Source organism: Microcaecilia unicolor, chromosome 8 (assembly GCF_901765095.1).
Source record: "Microcaecilia unicolor chromosome 8, aMicUni1.1, whole genome shotgun sequence".
Lineage (NCBI taxonomy): Eukaryota > Metazoa > Chordata > Amphibia > Gymnophiona > Siphonopidae > Microcaecilia > Microcaecilia unicolor.
The window spans coordinates 140,099,184-140,125,432 of NC_044038.1; the positions used below are offsets into that span (position 1 = coordinate 140,099,184).

A 26,249-nucleotide genomic window follows, 5' to 3' on the forward strand; every position below is an offset into this window, starting at 1 on the left:
CCCACTTTCCCGTTGCCGCACCGGCAAAAGTTCAAGGGGGCATGTCGGTGGCGTAGCGAAGGCGGGACATGGGTGGGCATGGGCGTGGCTACCAGATGCCCGGCTTTCGCTGATAATGGAAAAAAAAGCAGCATTAAGCAGTATTTCGCCGGGTTTACTTGGTCCTTTTATTTTCACAACCAAGCCTCAAAAAGGCGCCCCAACTGACCAGATGACCACCGGAGGGAATGGGGAATGACCTCCCCGTAGTCCCCCAGTGGTCACCAACCCCCTCCCGCACTAAAACAATACAAATAAAAACCTTTTTTTATCAGCCTGTATGCCAGCCTCAAATGTCATACCCAGCTCCCTGACAGCAGTATGCAAGTCCCTGGAACAGGCTTTAATGAGTGCAGTGCACTTCAGGCAGGCAGACCCAGGTCCATCCCCCCCTACCTGTTACACTTGTGGCGCTAAGTGTTGAGCCCTCCAACTCCCCCCCCCCCCAAAACCCACTGTACCCACATGTAGGTGCTCTCTTTCACCCATAAGGGCTATGGTAATGGTGTAGAGTTGTGGGGAGTGGGTTTGGGGGGGGGATTTGGGGGGCTCAGCACCCAAGGTAAGTGAGCTATGCACCTGGGAGCTATTTGTGTATTTTTTAAACATTTTTAGAAGTGCCCCCTAGGGTGCCCGGTTGGTGTCCTGGCATGTCAGGGGGACCAGTGCACTACAAATGCTGGCTCCTCCCATGACCAAATGCCTTGGATTTCACTGGGTTTGAGATGGCCGGCAGTTTTTTCCATTATCGCTGAAAAACAAAACCAGCAATCTCAAACCTGGTGAACTCTGGCATTTGGCCGGGCTAAACCATATTATTGAAAAAAAAGATGGCCGGCCATCTTTTTCGAAAATACGGTTCTGGCCAGCTGTTGCGCCGCCACCAAAATAGATCGCCGGCGACCTATTTCGCCGGCGACGTTTGATTATGCCCCTCCACATTACTATGTATGCGTCTAGGGAAGGGTTATTTACATTAGGCTTAGCACCCCCCCAATAATTTTGAAACTTTGGCTCCTATTGTGTGCATGTTATATAATAGGGGCGCAGGGAAGATCCATGTGCAATCCCTAATTACTACCAATTACATGCTTGTTAACTCCAATAATTGATGGTTAGCACTTTGACTAATTAGCTTATGCATGGATCTGGGATTCATGCCCAAATCTGGGCAAACTATACAGAATCTGGAGGTTTCTGTGCAATATTTTGCCAATAATACATAGTAACTTTAAAACTTTGTCACACTTTAATAAACAGACCCTTAACTCTCTCCTCTTTTCTAGCTCCCATGACCCTGGGCAATCATGTAGCCCTCCATTACCCTAGATACAAAAACTTAGATTATGAGTCAATTAAGGACAAACAAAGTGTCTACATATAATAAATGTAAACCACTTGGTTGTACCTCATAAAGGTGGTATATCAAATCTATGACCCTTTACCCCTTATTCATGCAGCTTGACCTTTGGATCCTGTGGAATGTCAGGGATAAATATTTTAAGAATTGGAATAGAGTAACATCTCAAGGAGTCATGAATTAGGATGGTTAGAATATCCTTTTTTTTCCAATCTCTTTAATCAGCATTTCCCATATAGCAGGCATGTACAACCTCTTTTCAAATCTTTCATCTTAAGACCTTTCATTTGTCTCCATTTCATTCTGTGCCTCTGAAGCCATGATGTTCATGTTTATTTATTTATTATTTATTTAGATTTTGCTCAGACCTTTTTCAGTAGTAGCTCAAGGTGAGTTACATTCAGGTACTCCGGATATTTCTCTGTCCCAGGAGGGCTCACAATCTAAGTTTGTACCTGAGGCAATGGAGGGTTAAGTGACTTGCCCAAGATCACAAGGAGCAGCAATGGGATTTGAACTGGCCACCTCTGGATTGCAAGACCGGTGCTCCAACCACTAGGCCACTTCTCCACTCCACTGGCCAGTTAAGTTTAAACAAGTCAAAGATATTCCTGCTATTTTGGTGGCCTAATCTGGCCACCATACTTAGCCGGCGATGTGCTGAATATTAACGAATAGCCAGTTATATTGCGTGATATAACCAGATATTCGTTAAATGTTAACTGGCAATATTTAATGTTGTTTCTGTCCTTTCACTTAACCCTTTAAACCTCTCACTACACCTACAGCTCCTACTTATTCTTTCAGCAATCCAGTCTCTCTGTATCTACAAATGATCTTATTCTTTCAACTGAATCTCTGTTTCAAATATTTTTACTAACTTGCTTCTACCCTTTCAATTTCATTACACAGCACTTTATATTTTCAAAGAAATTCAAGGTTGCCCCACCTTGCACCAATAATCCACCATATCATTCCTAATGTATTATGCTTTGCCTTCAATTTCCTCCCTTCCCTTCGGTTCTCTTCACTGAGCTTCCAATCAGCATCACTCTCCAATCTCATCTATTATCTACGTCCTAAATATAAATTCCCATTTTCTACTATGTGTATGGATAATGTGCTCGGGTGGATTTAATTAATTGGTATAATAAAGCAGTGCAAGGCATTAGGAAGAAGAGATAGGATTTATTCACTCATAGGAGAAAAATTGCCATCCTGCTATTTATTCAGTACAAAACACACAAGCCATAATTCTGAGAATAACAGCACAGGGTTCAGGGCCCTCATAAGCTCTACCCTAAGAGACTGGCACAAAGACTGGCTGGAATATTAAGTTCACATAGGATTTGAGGAATCATGTGACTTAGATAGCCAATGGTCTTTCAGAGCAGTCCCTTTCTCAATGGATCACAGGCAAGATTGGGCCTGCTATCAGATCTGCCATGCATAATTTGCAAAATCCCATAGGGCCTGATATTCAGACCGTGGGAGGGAGCCCGTCTAACTCCCACAATCAGTGGGTCAGCCTGGATAGTCAATGCCAGGCCATTTCCAGTGACGCGCACTGAATATACGGGTGTTTCCTGGCCAGTTTAAATTTAGCGCTGCCAGTTAAGTTTAAAACCGGCCAAAGGTATTCCTGCTATTTTGGTGGCCTAATCTGGCCACCATACTTAGCCGACGATGTGCTGAATATTAACGAATAGCCAGTTATATCGTGTGATAAAACCAGATATTCGCTAAATGTTAACTGGCAATATTTAAATAGCTATAAATATTAGGGGGGATACAGTTTTAATGTATGGATGTCTATATAAAGTGGTCTGAGTCAAAGGTTGGTGGCTGGAGATGGACCGCTTAACCACAAGAAGGTGAAAGGCTATCTGACCCTCCCCCCCCCACCCCGAATTGCTAGGTCACATGAGTAGTAGAATGCACACAGTGTCTGTGTATTGGGGATAGGCCCATTGCTTGTTAGAATTAGAAACACTGAGAGTGGTTCTGAAACATTTTTTAATCTCTGACTAAAAGTGGGAGAGCTGATTAGAGAGGGATAGCCACAATTTAGAGCGAAGAAAGCAAAATGCAGCGGGGCTGACAGATGACATGTTGGTAGTTTAGAATATTTTGTGAGTATGATTTTATTATTATTATTATCAAATGACTTCATGAAATAATCATTGCTGTGTGAATATTAGTGACCAATTTATTATTATTATATTATTAATATTATTTATTTATGCTTTAATACATTATTCAAGGAGAAAACCTTGTTTGGAAATACAGGTAGAAACAAATTATAATAATGTTTCAAAACATCCTCTTATAACCTGTTAAGCACTATATAAAAAAATTCTACAGTAATGTTTTGTCATTACCATAACAATCACATTACCTTCCTTAGACCCACATTGGGAGAGAGAGAAAAAGAATAGAGAAGATTCCAGTGACCAATAAACAAGTGCATTTCAGCCACTAAACTAATGTATGTCCATGGTTCTGCCCAAATTCACGAATATCTGGAATGCCCTCTTGCGGGAGGTGTGGAGAGATGAAAACGATAATGGAATTCAAAATGCATGGGACAGAAGATGGCGGTTCGGGCTTGAGGCTCTGTGGAAGCCAACACTGAGCTCTGTTCAATATTACCTTTTTACAATATGCCGCATACAAAGCGAAAAGGTGCAGTGAAGGGTGTCTTACCGTCGGCCCAATCACTCCCTCCGGGCCAGCGAACGCTCCTGCAGTTTGCCACGAGCACCCCGTGGATACTGGCATGAGGAAACCCGCTGTTGGATCCGCCGAAGGAGCGGCGTTTCCACTAGGTCGGAGACATCACTATCCCCGCCAGAGCTTAATCCGCCGCTTGCCCTGCAGTCCTCGGATGAGCGATGCGGACTCGATGAGACCCGGAAGTCGGTAACCAAAGGGCCTCAGATGGCAGAACTCTTCCCCAGGACACAGATTGGTTCGATCATAGAGCTTCAAGCTCCCCAAGCGGGTGACTCTACACTCTATTTGGGCAGCAATTCAACAACTAACAACTACGGTCACAAAAACTTCTCGAGATACAGCATTGCTGGTAAATAAGCTTGATTCTTTAACATTAACCTTAGAAACTGTTAAGACTGAACAAATTGCTCAAAAAAACCGAATAACATCATTAAAATCTGTTACGGATGCTTTGATAAAAGACAAAATGAAAACTTCTTTAAAATTGGAACATTTAGAGACCACTATAATAGAAGACTAAATTTGAGGTACTGAACTTTCCTTTTCAAATTGGAGTTACTCCAGTGGATTTCCTTAAAAAATACTTAATGGAAGGTTTGGCTTACCCTCAATCAGCAATACCACCTATTAACAGAGTTTACTATTTGGCCAGATAAAATCTCCAAAGCGAATCCATGTGATAAGAATCAAGGTCCAGAAATAAACTTGAAAGACTTATCAGCATTTCTGGAAGATCTATTCAGAGATAACTTGTCGAAGGACTCTATTGATATCTTTCGTTTTCGAAGCAAGATCTAACTGTATTATTAGACTTTACTTAAGAATGCTATCTAAACTTTTCATGGTCAAAAAATATGGATTTTTCCAGACGTGCTTCAAAAACTATCAGGATCGTAGGAGAGCGTTTTCTAGCTTACAGAGAAGAGGTTTAAAACTATGGGCGCCTACCTTTTTGCTGGCTTATTCCTGCAAATGCTGTATCAAGTTTTTAGGGAATAATAGAATATTTTGAACCAGACCAGCTAAAAAGTTTATAGATGCTAAAAAGCTATCCAAGTAAATGTGTAGAAGATATTAAGGAAATGGAAATTTGACGGGGGAATATGAACCAGGCTATTTACTTTTTGAGTATCTTGTTTTATCTCCTTAATTGCTTTATCTCCTCCCCCTCCTTCTGATTGTTGTGGTCTAAGAAAGTAGACTAAGTTTCATAGTTAATATCTGTTAGGTATATTGAAATACTTATTAGTTTGAGATTATGTTGAATTGTTTTCATGGTAATATTAACCTATGACAATTTTCCTGCTGTATTTCCATTTATAAGTCTATCTTGTGAAAATGAAAAATATCCAATAAAGAAAAATTAAAAAAAAAAAATGCATGGGACAAACACAAAGGAATCCTGTTTAGAAGGATCACGATCCAAACGAAGCTTAGGGAGGATTAGGTAGGAAACCGGTTCTGGGATGATTTCTACGGTCTGTGCCCTGATGGAGGCTGAGTAGATTGGATGAGACAGAGTGTTGCTTTTTTGGGTGCTTTGGACAACAACTTCAGAAATTTTAGAACAAGGCCAATGCCGTGCAGACTTCTATGGTCTATGCCCTAAAAATGGCAAGGATAAATTGAAGAAACAAAAGAGGTCCAAAAAATTCCACCAAAAGTCCACACAGAAAAGAAACAAGTGGAAAAAACAACTTCAAGGGATCAATCCAAGACAAGAGATAGATGCTCCAAAAAAAACTTTATTGAGGACCCACACACGGTCCGTGTTTCGGTTTTTGCAAAAACCTTCATCAGGGGTCAAGTCAGTAGTTGCACAGAAGAGATACTGACAGACAATGGAGCTCATAAAAGTGGTCTCTTTGAATTATATAGAAGAGTGTAGCCTAGTACCAACGTATCAGTGTGAAATAATATCGAAAAAAGAGTAAATTGAAAACAGGTATACATATGATGTAACATTGACACACATTTCTGGAAGCACTACCACGGAACTTAAAATCGATCCACGAACTAACCAACTTCTGCAAACTATTGAAGACCCATCTCTTAACAAGACATATCACAAAGACCAACAAATATGAACTCCTTACCATACCCGTAAACACTTTTACTATCTGCTTGTTATATTAATATCATGCTTTAACACTATCATGTTACCCAAGATCCTTCTATAATACTAAATGCTTATTTCTTACATATCTCCATTATTCATGATATATTGTAAGCCACATTGAGCCTGCAAAAAGGTGGGATAATGTGGAATACAAATGCAATAAATAAATACAATATGTAATGAGTTTATATTGTTAGGCAGACTGGATGGAACTTACAGGGCTTTATCTGCCGCCATCTACTATGTTTCTATGTTACTATGCAAACAGGTTTTTTTGTTTGATTATATGGTTGTAAAAACGTTTCATATTAGGAAACATGTCCATCTGCCCCTTGTGTCACTTTTTTGCACCTATCTTTGAAATGAGCCCCATAATGTTATAAATGATAAACTTTTCCTAACAAATCCCACCAAAACCTATCCAATTGCTGCTGTGAGTGTAAATTGAAGGGCAAAGCATTCCACAATGAAGGACCACATCCCACTATACATCTTTTTCTCTAAGAAACTAAATTAAATTCCTTGGCCGGTGGAAGAGAACAAATTACGTACTGGGACATACCATTTCAGTCAATGGGTCATATAAACTGGAACTAGCTCATGCAAGATTTTAAAAACAAACAAAAGAATTTTAAACATTACTCTTGCCCGAATAGGCAACCAAAGTAATGCAATTAAAAGTGGTGTTGAACTATCCCATCTTGAACCTCCCAAAATCATCATAGGTGCCACATTTTATAAAACCTGAAATCTAGCCAAACGGACCTCAGGTAGTGCCAAAACAACAATATTACAATAGTCCAAAGTAGACATAAAAAACTCTTGAACTACTGTAAGTAATTGTTGTTGGTCCAAATATGGTCTAATAAATCTAACATATCACAATTTACAATAAGTCTTCACCATAAAATTCAAATAAGAGTTCATAGTCAAATGTCAATACACCATAACCCCTAGCAGCTTGATCTCACTCAGAGTGATCATAGAATCAGCAATATTTGGAGAAACTACTACTACTACTACTATTTAGCATTTCTATAGCGCTACAAGGCATACTCAGCGCTGCACAAACATAGAAGAAAGACAGTCCCTGCTCAAAGAGCTTACAATCTAATAGACAAAAATAAAGTAAGCAAATCAAATCAATTAATGCGTACAGGAAACTGTGGGACTTAATTGATTTTTTGCCTCCACTCATAAAATATTGGGTGTTTTTTTTCTAGGTTCATTTTTAACCCTCCACCGCTCATCCAATAAAGTACCTGCCGAAATACCTCATCTATCACTTTATAAGTAAATTCCACAGATGTTTTATGTGGGGAAAAACAACAGTATGTCATCAGCATAGGAGTAATATGAATCCTCATATTGCTGAAAATTTGTACCCAAAGAATGGAGATATATTAAATAAAGTTGGTGAAAGAGGGACCCTACAAAATAAATGTCAGTGATGTTTCAAATTTGCAACTATATTTTAGGCATGAACACTTATGGCAGCCATAGAGCTGGTGTAAATATCTTACATCTAGAGCAGAGGTTATCAACCCAGGCCTCGACACACCCTAGCCAGTCAGGTTTTTCAAAGCACCTACAATGAATATGCAGGAGATATCTTTACATACAATGGAGGCAACGAATGCAAATTTACCTCATGCATTATCATCATGCATATCTTGAAACCACACTGGCTTGATGATCTAGAGTGCTGAAAAAAAGTGCAGAATTATACGATTCTACATTAGGCTGTGTAACTATGTGTGCCCACCATGCTTACTTCAAAGCCCACCCCCAGTGCATATAGGTGCCATGTCCATAGGCATAGTATGGAGCCAGAATATTGACATTTACATGCATATCTGCACACATTACATATGTAAATACTATTTTCTGTGTAAAATTACTCCCAACATGTGTAAGCACTGGAATCATTTTCATATATTTGCTAGTACTTACTATTGTATATTGTATAGTACTTACTATTCAGAAAACTACACAAACAAGAGGGGTGAATGAAGGGGTGATAGAGACCACAGAGGTAAGCACAGTTGCCCCTGAAGTCACTGGTGGTGACTTAAGGTCCATAAAAGCAGGTAGCTGACACTTACACTTACCTTAGAGCAGAGGTAAATGCCAACAGGAAAATGTAAATATCTCTATCTATCTATCTATCTATCTATCTATCTATCTATCTATCTATCTATCTATCTATCTATCTACTTCTGTATTTTTTGACCACTCAGAGTGCACCCAGGATATATCTCTTGTGAATCTGTGTATCCCATGACAATTATGTTTAAATAGCCACATTATAAAATTGATAATTAAATATAAATGCAACTATTTACACATAGATTGCCATGTGAGGATTCTAAGGTGATCTCCGAAGTTATGCTAAACTCCCCAAATACCACCTTACCTACTACACATCTCAAATTATAGATTAAAGACAAGATGTCCGTTTGTCAGCCATTTCAGCATGGCATGAGTACATAGCCAGAACACCTGTTCCCATCTGTCCTTTAATTACCAGTTAAAAGGCCTAGCCCATCTGGGATCTCAGCATGGTGCTGGGACAGCTGTTGAATGCTCTCCGAACCACTGGAACACGCACTTCTAAAATACTTAACGTGGAAAATGCTATTCCTAATTGCCATAACTTCTGTGTGCAGAGTAAGTGGACCCCAAACGTCTGCCAAAAGTCATTATGAAATTTCATCTTGATCAGAACATCATTCTAATGTTTCTTCTTAAACCTCATTCTCACAAAGGAAAGGAAGCACTGTGGGGCCCTTTTACTAAGCCGTGTAAGCGTCTACGCATGCCCAACGCATGCCAAAATGGAGTTACTACATGACTACTGCATGGCTGTTGTGGTAATTTCATTTTTGGCGTGCGTCTGATACGCATGTCCGGAAAATAATTTTTATTTTCAGAAGTGCCTATTGGATGTGTGCCAAGTGGCACTTGACACGTGTGGGTCATTACCGCCCAGTTAGCGCATGAGTCTTTACCGCTAGGTTGATGGCTGGAAGTAAGGTCTCAGACCCAAAATGGACGCGCCACAATTTTGATTTTGCTGCACATCCATTTTCAGGAAAAATTTTAAAAAGGCCGTTTTTACAGACGCGCTGAAAAAAGGATCGGCGCGTGCCCCAAAACCCGCACCTACACTACTGCTAGCCATTTTTCAGCGTGCCTTTGTAAAAGGACCCTGAGTGTGCTAGATAAAGATGCAACCCTATACTTTCTTCAACGCCACACAAAACATTTTAAGAAATGTTCTCAGTATTGGTCTCTTTTAACCCTAATAATACTGATTTACTTTTCAGTAAACAAGCCCTCTTAAATTCAGCGTCATTATGTATACGTTTTGCTATAATGCCTCAGACTTTCTGTCTCTGAGTTGGATTGGAACACATCAACTCAAAGGGAAAGTTCAATTCATGGGTGATGTCCAGGACAATTGCATAGTAGGTACCTGGTCCTTGGTCCACACTTGTCTAGATACTTTGTCAACATGATGAACCTTGACCTGATTCACATGGATTTTCTTATGCTCTTATATCCTTTAGGTAGGTGCTCAACAATCAATAGCTTACCCAAAGATGTTCTGGCTGGAACGGCATCTTTATTAATCCAGAAGGACACCCAGGACAAAACAACAATGAGCGTGCATGGAATGTATGTCTGAATCGTGAAATATCCCATCCTCCTGCTCAGATCAAAGTACACTGCCATGACCACATAATCCCCTGGATTTAAAAAATAAAAAAAGACAAATTTTGAACAGACCACTCAGTCAATTCTAGTTCAAATATTATTTATAAAACTAGCAGAACGCTTGTCAAGAACGACAGGGTTTGACAACTCAGTTATTTAAAAGTGCGATACACAATAAGGATGAGCAGCCAAAAAAAATCTTCATTTTATGTCATTTCCTGTGTTGTTCCTTGGAATATTTCTTTTAGTCATTTTCATTTGGCCAAGTTTTCATCACGGGAGCAAAGTCATTGAGTATACACTCTTGAAAGAGGCTGCTCTATGATCAGAGGGTGCATGCTCTCAAAAGAGTACACACCATTATTGGCAAACACATATTTTTCTGTTTGTGCTGCTTGTTTTCATTTCAAAATGACATGCAATGACATGGGATTTCCCATGTTATTGCATTTCCCATGTTATTGCAAATGAATGCCTACCCCTAGTACATAGTGGCTCAATTTCCATGCACCCCCCTCTTCACACCTTACTGAATGTCTCACTTCCCCCACAGCTATTCTGATCCTCCCTCTCACTGTTACTTGCTGTCAGGCAAATGCATTTCCTGTGGCATCTAGCTTTTCTTGGTTGACAGCATGAAGCCCACATATACTGTGCACTTCAAGTAACAAGTCTGATCCAAGTGGCAGAAGGAGCTGAAATCTGTAGCAAATTTGTGCAGTCCTATTCCTTCCAACTGGGGTCCACCAATCCCTTTATGAGAGGGGGACAGGAGGGCAAGATTCCCCTGGGCCTGGCCTCCAAGGGGGGGGGGGGGGGGGTCCAGCATTGGCAATAGAAAAGCACTCTTTCAGGCTTCCAGTGGCAGGCAGAAGGCTGGATTGGTCTCCTGCTGCTGTGTGCCAGGTTATTGCATTATCACATTAAGCTCTGCTCTGCCGGCCACGTATCGCCTCTATGTGAAATTTTTTCCTATTTCCACATAGACAGGTAGAGAGGTGTGGTAGCCGTGTTAGTCCACTCTTAAAGGTTATCAATAGAAATCAAACAAAATAAAACATGGAAAAGAAAATTAGATGATACCTTTTTTATTGGACATAACTTAATACATTTCTTGATTAGCTTTCGAAGGTTGCAAGACATGGGGGGCTGGAGGTGTGGCCAACTGAGACAGCAAGAACATGGGTCTTTAACCATGCCGCAAGTATGATAAAGTCACATCCAGTATAGTTGGGTTAAGGCAGTTTCAGTCTGAAATACAAGTCCCAGAAGGCATTGCAGGCAAGGGAAGACATGGGTGTAAGATGGCAGGTTGTGTAGAGTGGCTGCCACTAGGCGGAAAGAGAGTTAGGAAACCCTGTGTGCAGGAGCTCATCATTGGTCTCATTAGCAGTGGCGTAGGAAGGGGGGGCGGGAGGGGCGGTCTGCCCCGGGTGCACGTGCTCAGGGGTGCCGGCCCCGCTGGTTCCCTGCTCTCTCTGCCCTGGAACAGGTTACTTCCTGTTCCGGGGCAGAGAGAGCAGGGAACCAGCGGGGCCGACGCAGCTCCGAGTGACGTGCACTCGGGGCGCATCTGCCCTCCCACAGGTAAGAATGCGGTCCGGGGGGGTGCACTCTGGGGGGGTCGCGCCGTGCTGCTCCCGGGGGGGGGGGGGGTGCGCAGCGGCGACCCGCCCTGGGTGCCATTAGCCCTCGCTACGGCACTGCTCATTAGTCTAATGCTTAACTCAGCTGGTTTGGGTGTGAGGAAGCTAATGGAAGGAGAATGATTGGTGTGGTAGCTGAAGCCAGGGATTGATTAGGCAGGTGGGAAGGAGTCCCAGGGGTGGAGGGCAGTTCAGTTCAGGAGAGAGAAGCAGAAGGAGAGAAGCAGTTGCAGGCTGAAAACCCTTGGGCAGGGAGGTCCCTAAAGTATTTGCAGGCTGGAAACCCTTGGGCAGGGAGGTCCCTAAAGTACTGAAGCAGGTGAAATTCCTTGGGTGAGAGGAAGTCCCAAAAGTATTGAATTTACTGTGAAGTTGAGGCAAGGGAAAACCCTTGGGTAGAAGGAGTCCCTAAAATATTGAACTCTCCTGAAGGTAAAGAGGATAGAAGGTAGAAACTGCTGCTGGGTGACTGAACTGTGATGATGAACTGAAAGAACTGTTTGTCTGGGGAATTGAATTACTGTTTATTGTGCACTGGATAAAGAGCCCAGACTGAAGCCTGTAAGCCTGTATTGAATCCTGGTATGTGCTATGCTGCTGTTTGAACTGTGTGCTAGAAACCTGCATGGAATAAAGTCCTTGAGTTTGAAGTTACTGGTGGATATCTATTTCTTCACTGTACCGGGAGCCTGTGGATTGTTCTATCCTTGGCTGCACAAGAAAGGCACCTGGTTACAAAGTATCACATCTGCCAATAGCACAGAAAAACGTACTGTCATATCAAGAGCTGTCCAGCCCATGCTGGCTCCAATCCCAAAATGTCTGCCTTAGCTGCAATCTCATAAGACTGCCACTGGAATTCACAGCAGCCATTTTCACTACAGAGACAGAGTTGGCAGGAGCAATTAGGGATTGCTCTTGCCCCCAACACACCATTAGACCATCAAGGTGGAATGGTAGGCCTGGAGGGGTTACTGGTGAGTCCAGGAAGGGGATTCATCTGCTCAGGGGACGGAAGGCATGGGAGCTTTTCTTGTTCATGAGGGTGGTGGCGACAGAGAAGGAGGAGGAGGAGGGACACCACAGGAGAGGCAGAGAGGGGGAGGAATGCTAGACTCCTCAGCAAGTGGGAGGGAGGGAGGGAAGGAATGCTGGACACCAAGGGGAGGAAGGGAGCGGAATGTATGCCGGAATATAAACTCTTGTTTTATATTCAAGTTAACATTACCCCACCCCCTTTTTAGGGGAAAAATGTTCTCAGTTTATATTTGAGTATATACACAGTATTTATCTGGCCACAGTTGTGCCTTCTTCATGGAGCTAGCAATAGGCAGGTGAATACAGTAGGGTTAAGTAATCGGTCAAGATTCAATAGAATTGCACAGGACAGTCAGACTGCGGTATCCAGAACTGTCTGTGCTTTAAGTACTATATTACATTGCAACAATATTTAAACATTAGGCTTTGCTTCCTTACTCTTTCCATCCTGTGTTCTGCTTCGGTTTTGTATTACCAGGATATTATTTTAGTGCTATGCAACCCCCTTTCTTTTCATCTCATTTTGTCAATTGTCTATAGTTCAGTCATGTACCTATGTAATATGCAGTTCTTTTATATTTTGCACCCTGCCATGACATTTCTTTATGAATGTGATCACTCTAAAATATTCTAAATAAATAAATAACCTACATCTTGAGTTATATATATATAGCTCTTCACAGCTCCTCATGTGACGCTTCTATACCATTTATTCAAATAGGGTTAATGTTTAAATTCAATGGTTAATAGTTGATCATGCCACTATCAGTATGAGGTATTCAGACTGAAAGTGGTTTATAAGGAGGGCAATGTTCACAAATTTGATATCTAACCTTGTAAAGAAGGCTGTTTTTGTTTGTTTGTTTTGGGGTTTTTTTAATTACCTACCCTGTATGAGGGGGAAAAGTGTGCATACTGTTCCACAAACTATATACTTTTAACTTTTACCATCATAACAAAGGCATTCCAAGGACAAAGTTAGATCTGATGAGCACTTATGATTATCCAAATTACTCTCTGCTGCTTTATCTTTGGACATTTTTCAAATTGTAAGGTTTCTACATAAATTCCATTTCAGAACTAATGCAAATCTAAGAGTAAAACTATTGAGAGGCTTTGCACCTGTCTGTACCATTTTTGAAAACTGTTCCATTAGGGTTAAAACATTTGATATCAACACCAACTATACAGCATGTAACAAAGAGCTGTGTTTCATACTGCATTATACAGTAAAGCATAAAATTGATGCTTATTGAAATGGGGGTGTTGCTAATTCTGATGCAGCACACCCATATTTGGCAGTTTGGAAATTTTAAAAGATATCAAGAAAGGAAAAATATTAACAAAACATAATAATTTATAGCCTCATTATAGCTTACCAAAAAGTGTATGTGTGTGTGTGTGTGTGTGTGTGTGTGTGTGTGTGTGCGTGCTGGGGGTGGGGGTAGGAGGAGCAGACCAAAAGGGAATCACAGGAGATATTTAATAAAAATTAAAATAGAATAAAAGGCAAAGGAAAAGTATACTAGCCATGTCCCACTCATAATAAAGTAGAACAGAATGAAATCAATACATACAACGATCCTTTGTCAGGACCTACATTACTAGAAATGCCAAGCGTTTAAAAATCAAGAAACAAACTGAGGACAGTCAAAGAATTTGTAAGTAATCCCCTTCCCCCTTCCACCACCACTCCCCCAACTTCACAATGCATTTACAAGGAAAATGAAGCAGAATTTCTGCCTCATTGCTGAAATTGTTTTCCTATGATCTTCAGTTGTGTTACTTAAATCTTGGTAAATCCCATAAATTAAATATGGCAGTTGCAATAAGAGAGACACAAAACAGAGCTTCTATCTTTTAAAAACATACAAATGAAACAAGCAAAGTAGATCCTCCCTCTCCAAGACCCTCTGAATCTCTCCAAAAATCTTGTAAAATCAATGCTATCCCCAGATAAATTCTCTTCTCCTCGCTCCTCTCTTTACTGCTTTCCCAATGACCTACACTTACCTAGCAAGTTGTAACCAAGAGCAGATATGCCTCTACAGGAATCCTTAGAACTTCATTCAGATGTTTCTTGAAGAGATCAAATTGTGCAAGGCTGGGCTATTTGGAATATAGCCACTCCTAAGTTTAAATGTCTATAGTTGTCAAATTTTTCCTTTTACACCATGCTCTTATCCTAAATCAAACTAGCTTGAGCTGTTAGCACCTGGTCCAGCATGAAAGATTCACAGTATTTATTTTGTACATTATTGTTAGGCCTGCATCCTAGTACCTGCAACCACAGAGACTAAGGGGTCCTTTACTAAGGTGCACCGAAAAATGGTCTGCGATGTTGTAGACATGTGTATATGCGCGCAGGTCCATTTTCAGCGCATCTGCAAAAAAGGCCTTTTTGGCGGGTCAAAAATGGGCAAGCAGCAAAATGTAAATTGGCGCGTGTCCATTTTGAGCCTGAGACCTTACAACCACCATTGACTTAGCAGTAAGGTCTCACGATTAACCAGGCGGTAATCATCAGTGTGCGTACAATGCCAATTAGTGCCCGGTTTATCACTGCGTGCTAGAAGAACTTCCAGCATGCTTACTGGAAGCGCGTACAAAATGAAATTACTGCCGGGCCATTGATAGCCAGGTGGTAGTCCGAATTGGCACGCATTGGGTGCCGTAGGCACCTACGCGGCTTAGTAAAAGGGCCCCTAATCCAGCAAACAATAAACTGATTTTTCCAAGAACACCAGTACAGCCCATACAGAATCCAGAGTTACTGTAGAGGATTTTGTCACAGTACCCTGCAATAGGCACTAATGGAGCAACTAAACTACCAGAGGATGAACTGAAATGTTAACTTCATCCTATGATATTCCTAATGAATTCAGCAGTTCCAGAACATCATCCAAAGCTCTCCTTCCCCCCTCCTGCAGTGCCTCAAGTATTTCAGTCTCTATATAATATTCCAGACTAATGTTATCGATGGCTTTAGGTCTTTCCACAAATTCTTCAGCTACACCAGAACGGCATCTGAAGTTATTTCTAGCTGGCGTGCAACAGTGAGCTCAGCAGGCACTGTGGGACCTACTCACTTCCCTAGACTTAGAGATAGTTCAGATTCCAGCCAAGATTGGGCTCCTTCCATGACACCAGAGGCAGAATACTAGCACAGCAGATAAGACGCCAAACTGAAGCTTATAATCAAGGTCTGCAGGCACCAGGCCCCAATCCTGAAGAACTGGAAGGAAAGCTGTAGACCTTTCCCATAGAAAGGTGAAATAAAAACCTTACAGACAATTCTATACGTTAATGCCTAAATTTAGGTATCAATAGTGCATCTACTATATAGAATAGTAGAACTTAAGCACATGATTGGGAATAATAATGGGCAGTTATGTGTGTAAATGATAGGCACTATTCTATAAATAGTGCTCCTAAATCTTTAGCCTGCAACTGTTGGGGGGGGGGGGGGGAGGCATACATGTGGGCAGAGCATGATGTTGCCTTGGACGTATTATCAAGCAATACATGGAACTTATAGAATACAATCATTGCCCACATTGCACAGAACACGTGGAGGGGCATTTTTGAAAGACCGTCCAAGTCAGAATTGGGATGTCCTGCTCATAACGTCAAAAAAAAAGTCCATCTCACAGCCATTTTTGAACAGGAAAAAGTTTGGAATTTCCTGTTTGAAATTATGTGAGAAGGATATTATTGAGCTGAAAATGTCCAAAATGAACAGCCATTTTCCAAAATGAAGCATCCAAAATATGAACACCAAAAAGCAGGCACCAAAAATGTGTGTCTGGCATCATTTGTACAAAAATGGCACACAGATGTCCCTGAAGAGCAGAGGGGCAGCCTAGTAATCAGTGCGGTGGACTTTAAACACAGGACCAAGGTACAAATCCCAAATTAATTCTCTTATATGTTATCGTGAGCCCTCCAGGAACAGATAAAAAATATTGTACCTAATGGTACACCACTGCAACAGCCATAATGCATGCAGGTGTCTTTACAAAAATAGGTACAATAAGCATTTCTATGCTCCAGGAGGGCTCATATATTTGTACAGAAATGAACGAGTTTAAGTGGGAGTTACACCTGGATACCCATTGTTCAACGGTCCACCGCACTGACCACTAGGCTACTCCTTACAGTTGCTTGCTGCTCAATTAGGAATAGCCATAATACCTGAAGCCATCATAGAGCCTGGTATCCACTGTTACTTTCACTTCTTAGAGGGGATAGGAGGGGATCAGTAACCATTGGGAGATTAAGAAAGGGTCATGCCTTCATTCGTCCAGTGGTCAGCTGCTCAATCAGGGCACCTTTTTGTACCCTGGATGTGACTGAAACTGGAAATTTCTTCCCATTCCATTATTACAGAAAGATGAAAGCCTCTAACACACGCCTTTGTTATTTGGACAAACTACAATGTAAGTCAACCAAATTCTGCCTTTCGAAAATAATGATTTGGACATTTTTGGCAGATGGACGTTTTTTTGGCCATTTTGAGGTATCTATTTGCTTCGTAAATGAGCACCTTAGGCTCGCTCATGTATGCCAGCCATTGACTTGTTGTAAGTATGCATGCCTAACATTTGCTGGAACAATGCTGCTTTGTGCTAATATTCTATAGCTGCTTAGGCATGCCCTTAAGCTGTTATAAATCTGGTGCTAAGCACACCCCTTTGTGGCAGGGATGTATAGAATTGCTAAGAAAATAAGCAGTGGAACAGGAGCTCTGTGGTGATATGGCTACCTGATAGCTGTTATCTTGGTTTCTTAGACCTCTTCTTACATTACAGTTATCTATCAAGCGAAATCCACCCTAAAGAAAATGTTCAACTCAATGTGGAAACTCAAGCGTGTGAAACCATTCTTCCTGAGGGAAATATTTCGCAACTTGATATAATCAATGGTACTGAGCCATGCAGACCACTGCAATGGAATCTATGTGGGCTGTAAAGAACAAATCATAAAGAAACTCCAGACCGCTCAAAACACAGCAGCCAGGCTTATATTTGGAAAATAGCGTTTTGAAAGCACCAAACCCCTCTGAGAAAAACTCCACTGGCTCCCAATCAAAGAACGTATTGCTTTCAAAATCTGCTCCATGGTCCATAAAATTACGGCGAAGCCCCAGGATACATGAAAGACCTCATAGACCTGCCAACCAGAAACACAACAAGATCAGCTCGACACATATCTTAATCTCTCCACTACCCAAACAACAAAGGACTCAAATAAAAAAACAACATATGCATCCAGCTTCTCCTATTTAAGTGCACAACTATGGAATGCACTACCAAAAACAGTAAAAACAACATACGACTACCTAAAGTTCTGGAAAAAACTAAAATGAACCTGTTCCAAAAGGCATACCCCACCAATCCCAACATAAGAACCAGAGAACCTGCTACACAACAACACCAAGAACTTATGGACTCAACACCAATCTCCCTCTTCCTACCTAATGTTTCCCAATGTATCTACCGTATATGAACCATATTCTGCCACAATCACACCTTGTACTTGAGCACACTATGTATTTGTTCAGGACCGGAACCGGTGAACGCCGCTACGGTACTATGTAAGCCACATTGAGCTGCAATAGGTGGGAAAATGTGGGATACAAATGTCATAAATAAATAAAACTTGAACTTGGAAAATCTTGTTTGACAGTCAGCCATTGTCAGCAGAGTAAAATACTGTGCATAGTTTGCATACCCATAAAGTGAAAATTTCAATGTAGCTATCAAATGGAAGCCTATAAAACTAGGTGTTAAAATATAGCAAATAAGTTTTTGTTGCTTCCCTTATGGTTCTACAGATTTACTTCAACATAACCTCATTAAACATTTTATTCTGTTTGGGGTTAATTTTTGAGTAACTTTGGGTAAATAGGTGTTAATTTGGTTTAACTGAAAATTGCTAAAAGTATACATTCTTAAAAAGAATATTTTCTCACTATTCAAAAGCATTTATCAACAGTTTTTATCCCACTGTGAAATGTATCTGTAATTGCATTACATATATTTCCCACATTAACTAACACACACATGTTCTTTCCTATTTTAATTGTAGTTCTTTTTTCTTTCTGTTTGTTTTTTTTTTTAGTTGTTTTGTAAACCACTGTGATCTCTATCAGAACTAGTGGCATATCAAATCTTTTAAATAAACATATACATACACACATCAACAAACCCTCAGATATTTATCTGTATTGGTATTTTGTCTTCTAAGAGAAATTGAACACAACGTTTTCTATAATGTTGTCTTCTCAGCCAAATAAATAGGCAGTAATGTGTAGGAAGAATTCCTGATCTGCAATATCAATGTCTTCTTCAAGGGTAGCTGCTGTATAACATTAGCAATCACATCCATCAAGTGGGTCTAATATCTAGAGAATCAATTCTTAATGAGGTTAGCATGGCAAACAGGATTCTATTTGAAGCTGATTTTTCCATCAGCATCTAATTACTACCTATAATTACCCATTGACAGTAAATTTGGAATAACGTCCAAAGTTTATCTGCCTTGATTATTTAAAAAAAAACCACACATTTAATACTATCTTATAAAGCTAAACAAACAGTATGGGATATAAAATTGACTGCTGATCTCGAGAGTAAGACCCCATAAATTTTATAACATAGATTTGCTAGCATTGCAATAAATAAAGGAAGCAGAGATTGAACTGCTACTTATTATGCGAAGCAGTGCTGGTAACCCAATCCTAATACATAGTTATTTTACAACATATTTTCTGAAAATAAGCAGAGCCAACTGATGAGAGTTTTTTTCAGCTGTGGAAGTAGGCATAGCTTGTATTTATGTGTTTGGTTCTCTGAAGGTCTATCACATGAATATATATCGTTTATTATTTACTAACATTTTCTACATCACCTGGCTGTAAATAATCACAGTGGTTTACGAAATGGAAAATTAAATAAAATACAAAGGAACACATTATAAAATAGGAAAGACCTATTCAGTTCAAAGTATCTCATCATGGGCATATTATCATAGATTGATTTATGAACTAATAATATATTGAATACAGAATACTTTATTCATTTGTGCTTTATATATGGGATTTACTGTTGTATATATGAGTATTGTGGAATATCAGGCAACTTCCTGAAACCAGTAAATATAGTTTAATGTACTACAGAAAACTAAAGGACTGATGGTCAGCAGTGAGATATCTGCTTAAAGTTAACCAGAAAGGAAGGGTTTCTGCTCACACATTTTTCAGTAGTAGTTCAATGTGAGTTATGTTCAGGTTTACTAAATAAGTACCCTGCTCAGGGAAGCTTACAATCTGAGGAGTCCTTTTACCAAGTTATTGTGCTCCAGGTATTGTTTATAAGGATTATTCTGATTTTATTTTTTTTTAGCAGATTTGAATGTTCAAATGAAGAAAACTGTTATTTTAGGTGAATTTAATATACATGTTGATCAGAGACAAGATGATCCACTGGTAGAAGATATCTTGTATTTTATGGAATCGATGGGCTGGAAACAAGAAGTACTGGGCATATATTAGATTTTTGTAGATGGATATTCTTTATCTGATCGACTAAGAATTGGTCATATAGTAGAGACACCTTGGTCTGATCACTATGTAGTACATTTTTTCATAAAGAATTGTCTGGCTGATAAAATCCCTTCTTGTAGAGTTGTGTCTACTCGCAGAAGGAATTGTGAAATCTGATTTAAAAATTAACTTTAAATTCTCAGTTGCAATTTTTGGAACCTTGTAATGTATCTCAAGCTATTGATTTGTGGAATTCCACTCTTCATAACGCTCTTGAGATTGTTGCTCCTTTTGAAACGAATGTGTCCAGGAGATCACATAAAGCTCCTTGGTTTACTCCAGAACTTAAAACTCAAAAATGTGAGCTGAGACAATCTGAACACCAGAGGAGACAAATAGTGAATAAGGGGAAAATTAAGAAAACACAAATTCCTAGCTCTCATAACATTTTCTAAAATCTCCATTGAGACTGAATCCTCATAGAATCTTTTAAATTAGATGCAGCTGTTGTCTGTAATGTAGTAATTGAAGAATTAGATTTTTTTTGCTGAAGATTTTCAACAGTGTTTAGTCTAGAATCAAATTCTTTCTTCTGCACCGAATCTTGAGTAAATTTAGAAATTTGAGGCAAAGCTTGAAGAATAAAAGTTTCAGTCCGCACTACCATTTGAGAAATCATATCCAGTGAGACTTGAGAGCTCTGTGTAAAGGATTTCATTAAAACCCTAAGATCTTTATTCAAAAGCAATAGTGGTTGAGGAAATGAAACTACAACTGATTGATCTGCAGCTACTGAGGTTGAATTCTTAGGTTCCAGCCTCAGAAAAGTATCCAATCTCATGGAGGTTTCTACTTTCCCATCTACAGCGATCCTGGCTGAGGGGATGGAGTCCTCCCACCTGAAGACAAGGAGATGTCAACAGGAGAAATGGAGCACAAATTAGAAGGAGATAAAGGATTAGACAATACCTTAACATGTTGATCCCTCAGACCTTTAATTAAAACCTCAGCTTTCTTTGCGGCTCATTTCCTTTTTTCCATAAGTATTAAAAACTTCCTGCTCCTGGCTCCTTCATGGCTCCCAAGGAATACAGCTTGCCCCGTTGGGAATGTGCCCACGGCCACATGTTCGTGGACACATTCCATGGTAGAAGATTCAAGATAAGGTGTCAGGGAAAGCCCCCACTCTGATGTCAGGCACTGTTGGTATCTGTGGAGATGCCTAGTCTACTTCAGCAAATTGCCTACTCCTCCACATAGCAATGATCCCTTATAGTTAATAAATCTTTGATTGAAGGTTTTGTTCCTCATGTTTAAAAAAAAAGAAGCATTGCTAGACCTCTTTTAAAGAATCAATCATCTGAGGTAACGAAAGTTGAACATTATACACAGATTTCTTCATTTCCGTTTTAGGCAAAGGTCCTAGAAATAGCTATGATCAGTTAGTAGACGTTTTAGAAACTGAAGGTATTTTGGATGCAAACCAGTTTGGCTTTCGTACACTTCACAACACCGAGTCTATTATTATGATTTTTGGATAGCATTAGAGATGGGTTTGATCATGGTGATCGTTTTTTTTTTGTTCGGTGAGCTTAGATATCTCAGCTGAGTTTGACACTATTAGTCACACAATTCTGTTGAGTCGATTGCAATTAATTTGTATTTCTGGAACAGCCTTAAGTACATAAGTAATGCCACACTGGGAAAAGACCAAGGGTCCATCGAGTCCAGCATCCTGTCCACGACAGCGGCCAATCCAGGCCAAGGGCACCTGGCGAGCTTCCCAAACGTACAAACATTCTATACATGTTATTCCTGAAATTGTGGATTTTTCCCAAGTCCATTTAGTAGTGGTTTATGGACTTCTTCTTTAGGAAACCGTCTAACCCCTTTTTAAACTCTTCTAAGCTAACCGCCTTCACCACGTTCTCCGGCAACGAATTCCAGAGTTTAATTATGCATTGGTTGAAGAAACATTTTCTCCGATTTGTTTTAAATTTACTACACTGTAGTTTCATCGCATGCCCCCTAATCCTAGTATTTTTGGAAAGCGTGAACAGACGCTTCACATTCACCTGTTCCACTCCACTCTTTCTTTTATATACCTCTATCATGTCTCCCCTCAGCCGTCTCTTCTCCAAGCTGAAAAGCCCTAGCCTCCTTGGTCTTTCTTCATAGGGAAGTCGCCCCATCCCCGCTATCATTTTAGTCGCCCTTCGCTGCACCTTTTCCCATTTTACTATATCTTTCTTCAGATGCGGCGACCAGAATTGAACACAATACTCAAGGTGCGGTCGCACCATGAAGCGATACAACAGCATTATAACATCATGATGGTCTACATCATTTTTAACAGATAGAAAGTATTGGGTGAAATATATATATATATATATATATATATATATATATATATATATATATATATATATATATATTACCATTATGTAAATTGTTGAGAAGCTTAGATGTTTCTTTCAGAATCGCACAATATCCAATTTCTACTGAGACTAGAGAATCCTGTTAGTATGACATTTGGGAATTTGCATTTATGTCTGAATATGATAAACCAGTGGTTAAGAGACATTCATTTGAAGTTTAATATGCTAAAAACTCGGCTTTTATTATTGTTTAATTATGTTGGAACAGATATTCCTTTTTTTCTGATCGAAAATATGAAAATTGAAATAGTACACAAGATGCGCAACTCAGGAATCATTTTAGACACTGAATTAACTATGAAACATAAAGTAGCTAAATTGATTAGCTTGATTTTTTTCAAAATTAAGGCTTGTAAGAAGATTGAGAGATTTTTTAAATCCCTTCAATTTTAGGATGGTAGTACAGACCTTGATTTTTCCTTGCTTTGACTATTGCAATAGCCTGTTATTAGGCCTTCCTAAAAACTCTCTTAAAACTTTGCAATGCAGCAACCAGAAGTTTAGCTGATGTGCCTAAGTACCCCCATATTACTCCTGTCTTGAAAATTTTTCACTGGTTGCCAACAGAACAGAGAAAAAGTTTAAGATCCTTTGCTTTCTTTTGAAGCACTTCATCAAATGATCTCTTCCATTCTCACTGCAAGTTTGCGACTTTTATCAGCCCATCAGAACTCTTTATTCTTGTCAGGCTTTATGTTTATGATTTTTAATGATTTGAAGAATTGCCAAATCCTGGAGAATCCCATATCTAAACAATTTACAAAATTTCACAAATATATAAAAAGAAAAGAAAACAGAATGTCATTGAGTGACAGGACAGGACTTGAAGTTCTTTCTTTCTTTCTATCTTATCAAACTGGAGGTCAATAAAATATCTATATTTAGAGTAATGGGTCCTAAGCTCTGGAACGAACTTCTTGTATACTTTTGTAGGATTACTTCTTTTGTTTAGTTCAAGAAGGAGCTTAAGACATTTTTATTTCAAGAGGCATAAGGTAATGAGACTTACATAACCAGTATGTTTATTAGCATGATATTTTAACTTTGCTGTTAGCTTTTGTTTAAAATTTGTATTAGTTTTTTTATGATGTTTAATGTTTGCTTAAAATTTGTATTAGTTTTATTATGATGTTTAATGTTTGCAATGTTTTGTTTTGTTTTGTAATTCATGTGTATGTTTTATTTTGCAATCCACCAAGAACTAATGATGGAGCGGGATGTAAATTTGATAAATACATACATAAATTACGAGTGATGTTATTTTGTTTTTAAATGTCCTGCAGATATGCTAATACTTCCATGTATATTTCCAGTGTCTTTAAACATATTATATAAAAGTCTTCACTTCATCTTTAGCTAACCTGGACTTTCCAGTTCCTACCTAGATACCCTATGCAAAATCAGGCTTCACATCTGTTTATGCTGCAAGTTTATGCAGATAGCCAGATCAGGGGGTAGGGAGTAAGGTCAGGGGGTCAGCTAGATTAATAGAGTTAAAAACTGATTTTAATATCATACATTTTGCTGAATATCGACCCAAGTGACAGTACTTATCAAAGTGGAAAGTAACAATAGTATGACTGTTGCTAAGAATCCATTCTGCAGTAATTAATTTTCTTGTGTGTGCATCAGTACACTTATATTTAACAATGCTTTTACTAGACACATGATAATGCAGAGTGTAGGTGTTGATCCTGTTGATTGATATAGAAGTTTCCCATGCTTCAGTAGACCAGTAAATTGACAAAATAAATCAATCTTCTTATCTCTTTAAGTGAATGATTTCACTTAATCTATAATTCTCCAATAGAAAAAGATGCATCTGTCAGCCCTGAATTGAATGCTCGCTTTGATATCAATAACAGCATTGTCAACTTTAATTCCATATTATTTTGTGGTTATGGTGTATGTCTGGCTCTTTTAATTTATATCTCAAAAAGTTTTGGAAGCAGAAAGAAATTAACAAGTTTTAACAGTAGGTAGAAAATGTTTGTAATCTAGAACTGAAATCTTAACCCCATGTTTCACTATTTAAATTTATAAAATGTGTGCTAAATGGGTATTTCCCTCAAACTAAATAATATCACTAGTTCAACTACACAGAGAAGTCAAGGAAATGTCAGAGCCATGCATGGATGCCTTCAGTTAAGAGATCCCTTGTTAACTGGAAGCATCCAGGCATCTGGGGCATGGCAGTCAAACAGGTTTTTGTGCCCTGATCTCAGAGTCGCTCTGATTCACAGTGAAAAGAATGATATTCTTCCTTTTCTGTTTCCTTCCTCCCACATGCTCTGAAACCGTGTAGACACATAGGAATATTGGGGTGATGCTCATCTCAGTATGATATATAGCCAACAGCAATCCCTTCCATGCAAATGATTGCCCACAGCATTTGCTGTGCCAAAATGGAAGAAGATCCCTTTGTCCTCTTACTCTCTCTCTCTCTGCCTATTCATTCTCTACCCAGAGTTGTAGCTAGGTGAGGTGCAAGGGGAGCAGCTGCTCCCCCAAATGAATTTTGAATAAAATGGTGCCTATGTGGATCAGCCCTTCAGCTTCACACTGATGCTTTTTTTAACAAAAGGTCTACTCCCCATGACATCAAAACCTGGCTACGCTTCTGTCTCTACCCCCACCCCCATTACTATTGACTGCATATGCCTAAATGGTGCAGTACAGTAGATGAGAAGTTATATATAACCTGAAATGCATTGTTAATTTTGTCCTGTTTTTCTCTTGATTTTTTATTCATGGCAGGTGCATGAGACAGAAAAATAAAGAAGAGGTGCCAGAAAACTTGAAAAGAAGCTACCAGAGTTAGGCCCAGTTGACACCCTGAAATGCCAAGTCCTTCAGCTAATGGGCCAGCAGACTGATACATATTCAGCACACAGTCCAATGTGGGCCCAGAAGATATCTACAAACCACACCTTACCGGTTAAGGCAGGCCTTGGATCCTTGCCGATGTGGCAACTGAAAGACACCTGCTGTTCAAGACAGGTCTTGGACTGTTGCTTGGCAGCAGTTTGTGCACTCTTGGATGGAACTTCCCTTTGCAGGTGCAGGAATAGGTAAATGCAAGGCTGGGCTTGAGTGCCTAGATTTGTCCTTTTGACAAGGCAACTAATAAAAATGTGACAGAGGGTCCTAACAAGCTGGTTTGTCACATATTTTGATGGGTATCTGTATCTTGTTGTGGGTGAAGCCCCAGAGATGGGAAGGAAAGACCACTGTCTACCCTGTTACAGAAATTTCAGTCTATGAGAGATGTTATTCAAACACTGTTCCCATCCTTCCAAAGTACTTTGTCTAGTGACAGGTCAAGATTTCTTTCCATTTCCAAGAACATATAATACTTGGTCTTCAGATTAAGTCAGTTCCTTAGAACTATACATTAACCCGCAGATTCTATATAGAGCGACTTAAGCTGTGTGCGCAAATCCAGTAGTATTCTGAATTTGTACATGCAACTTAATTACTGAACAAACCAATCAGCGCCAATAATTGCCACTTAAGCAATTATTGACACTAATTGGCATTAATTAGAATTTACTCACTCAACTGTCTAAGTGTATTCTATAAAGTAATGCATGCAAAATCTAAGTCA

At 39.6% G+C, this 26,249-nt stretch overlaps 1 protein-coding gene across 1 annotated transcript in view; it reads right to left on the bottom strand.

Moving 5' to 3' along the window:
- GABRG2 (gamma-aminobutyric acid type A receptor gamma2 subunit) overlaps window positions 1–26,249 on the bottom strand; it is a 150,177-nt gene that overhangs the window by 27,501 nt on the left and 96,427 nt on the right. The window contains exon 7 of the mRNA XM_030213399.1: window positions 9,854–10,006. Coding sequence (XP_030069259.1) covers window positions 9,854–10,006 — 153 coding nt within the window. The remainder of the gene's footprint in view (window positions 1–9,853; window positions 10,007–26,249) is intronic.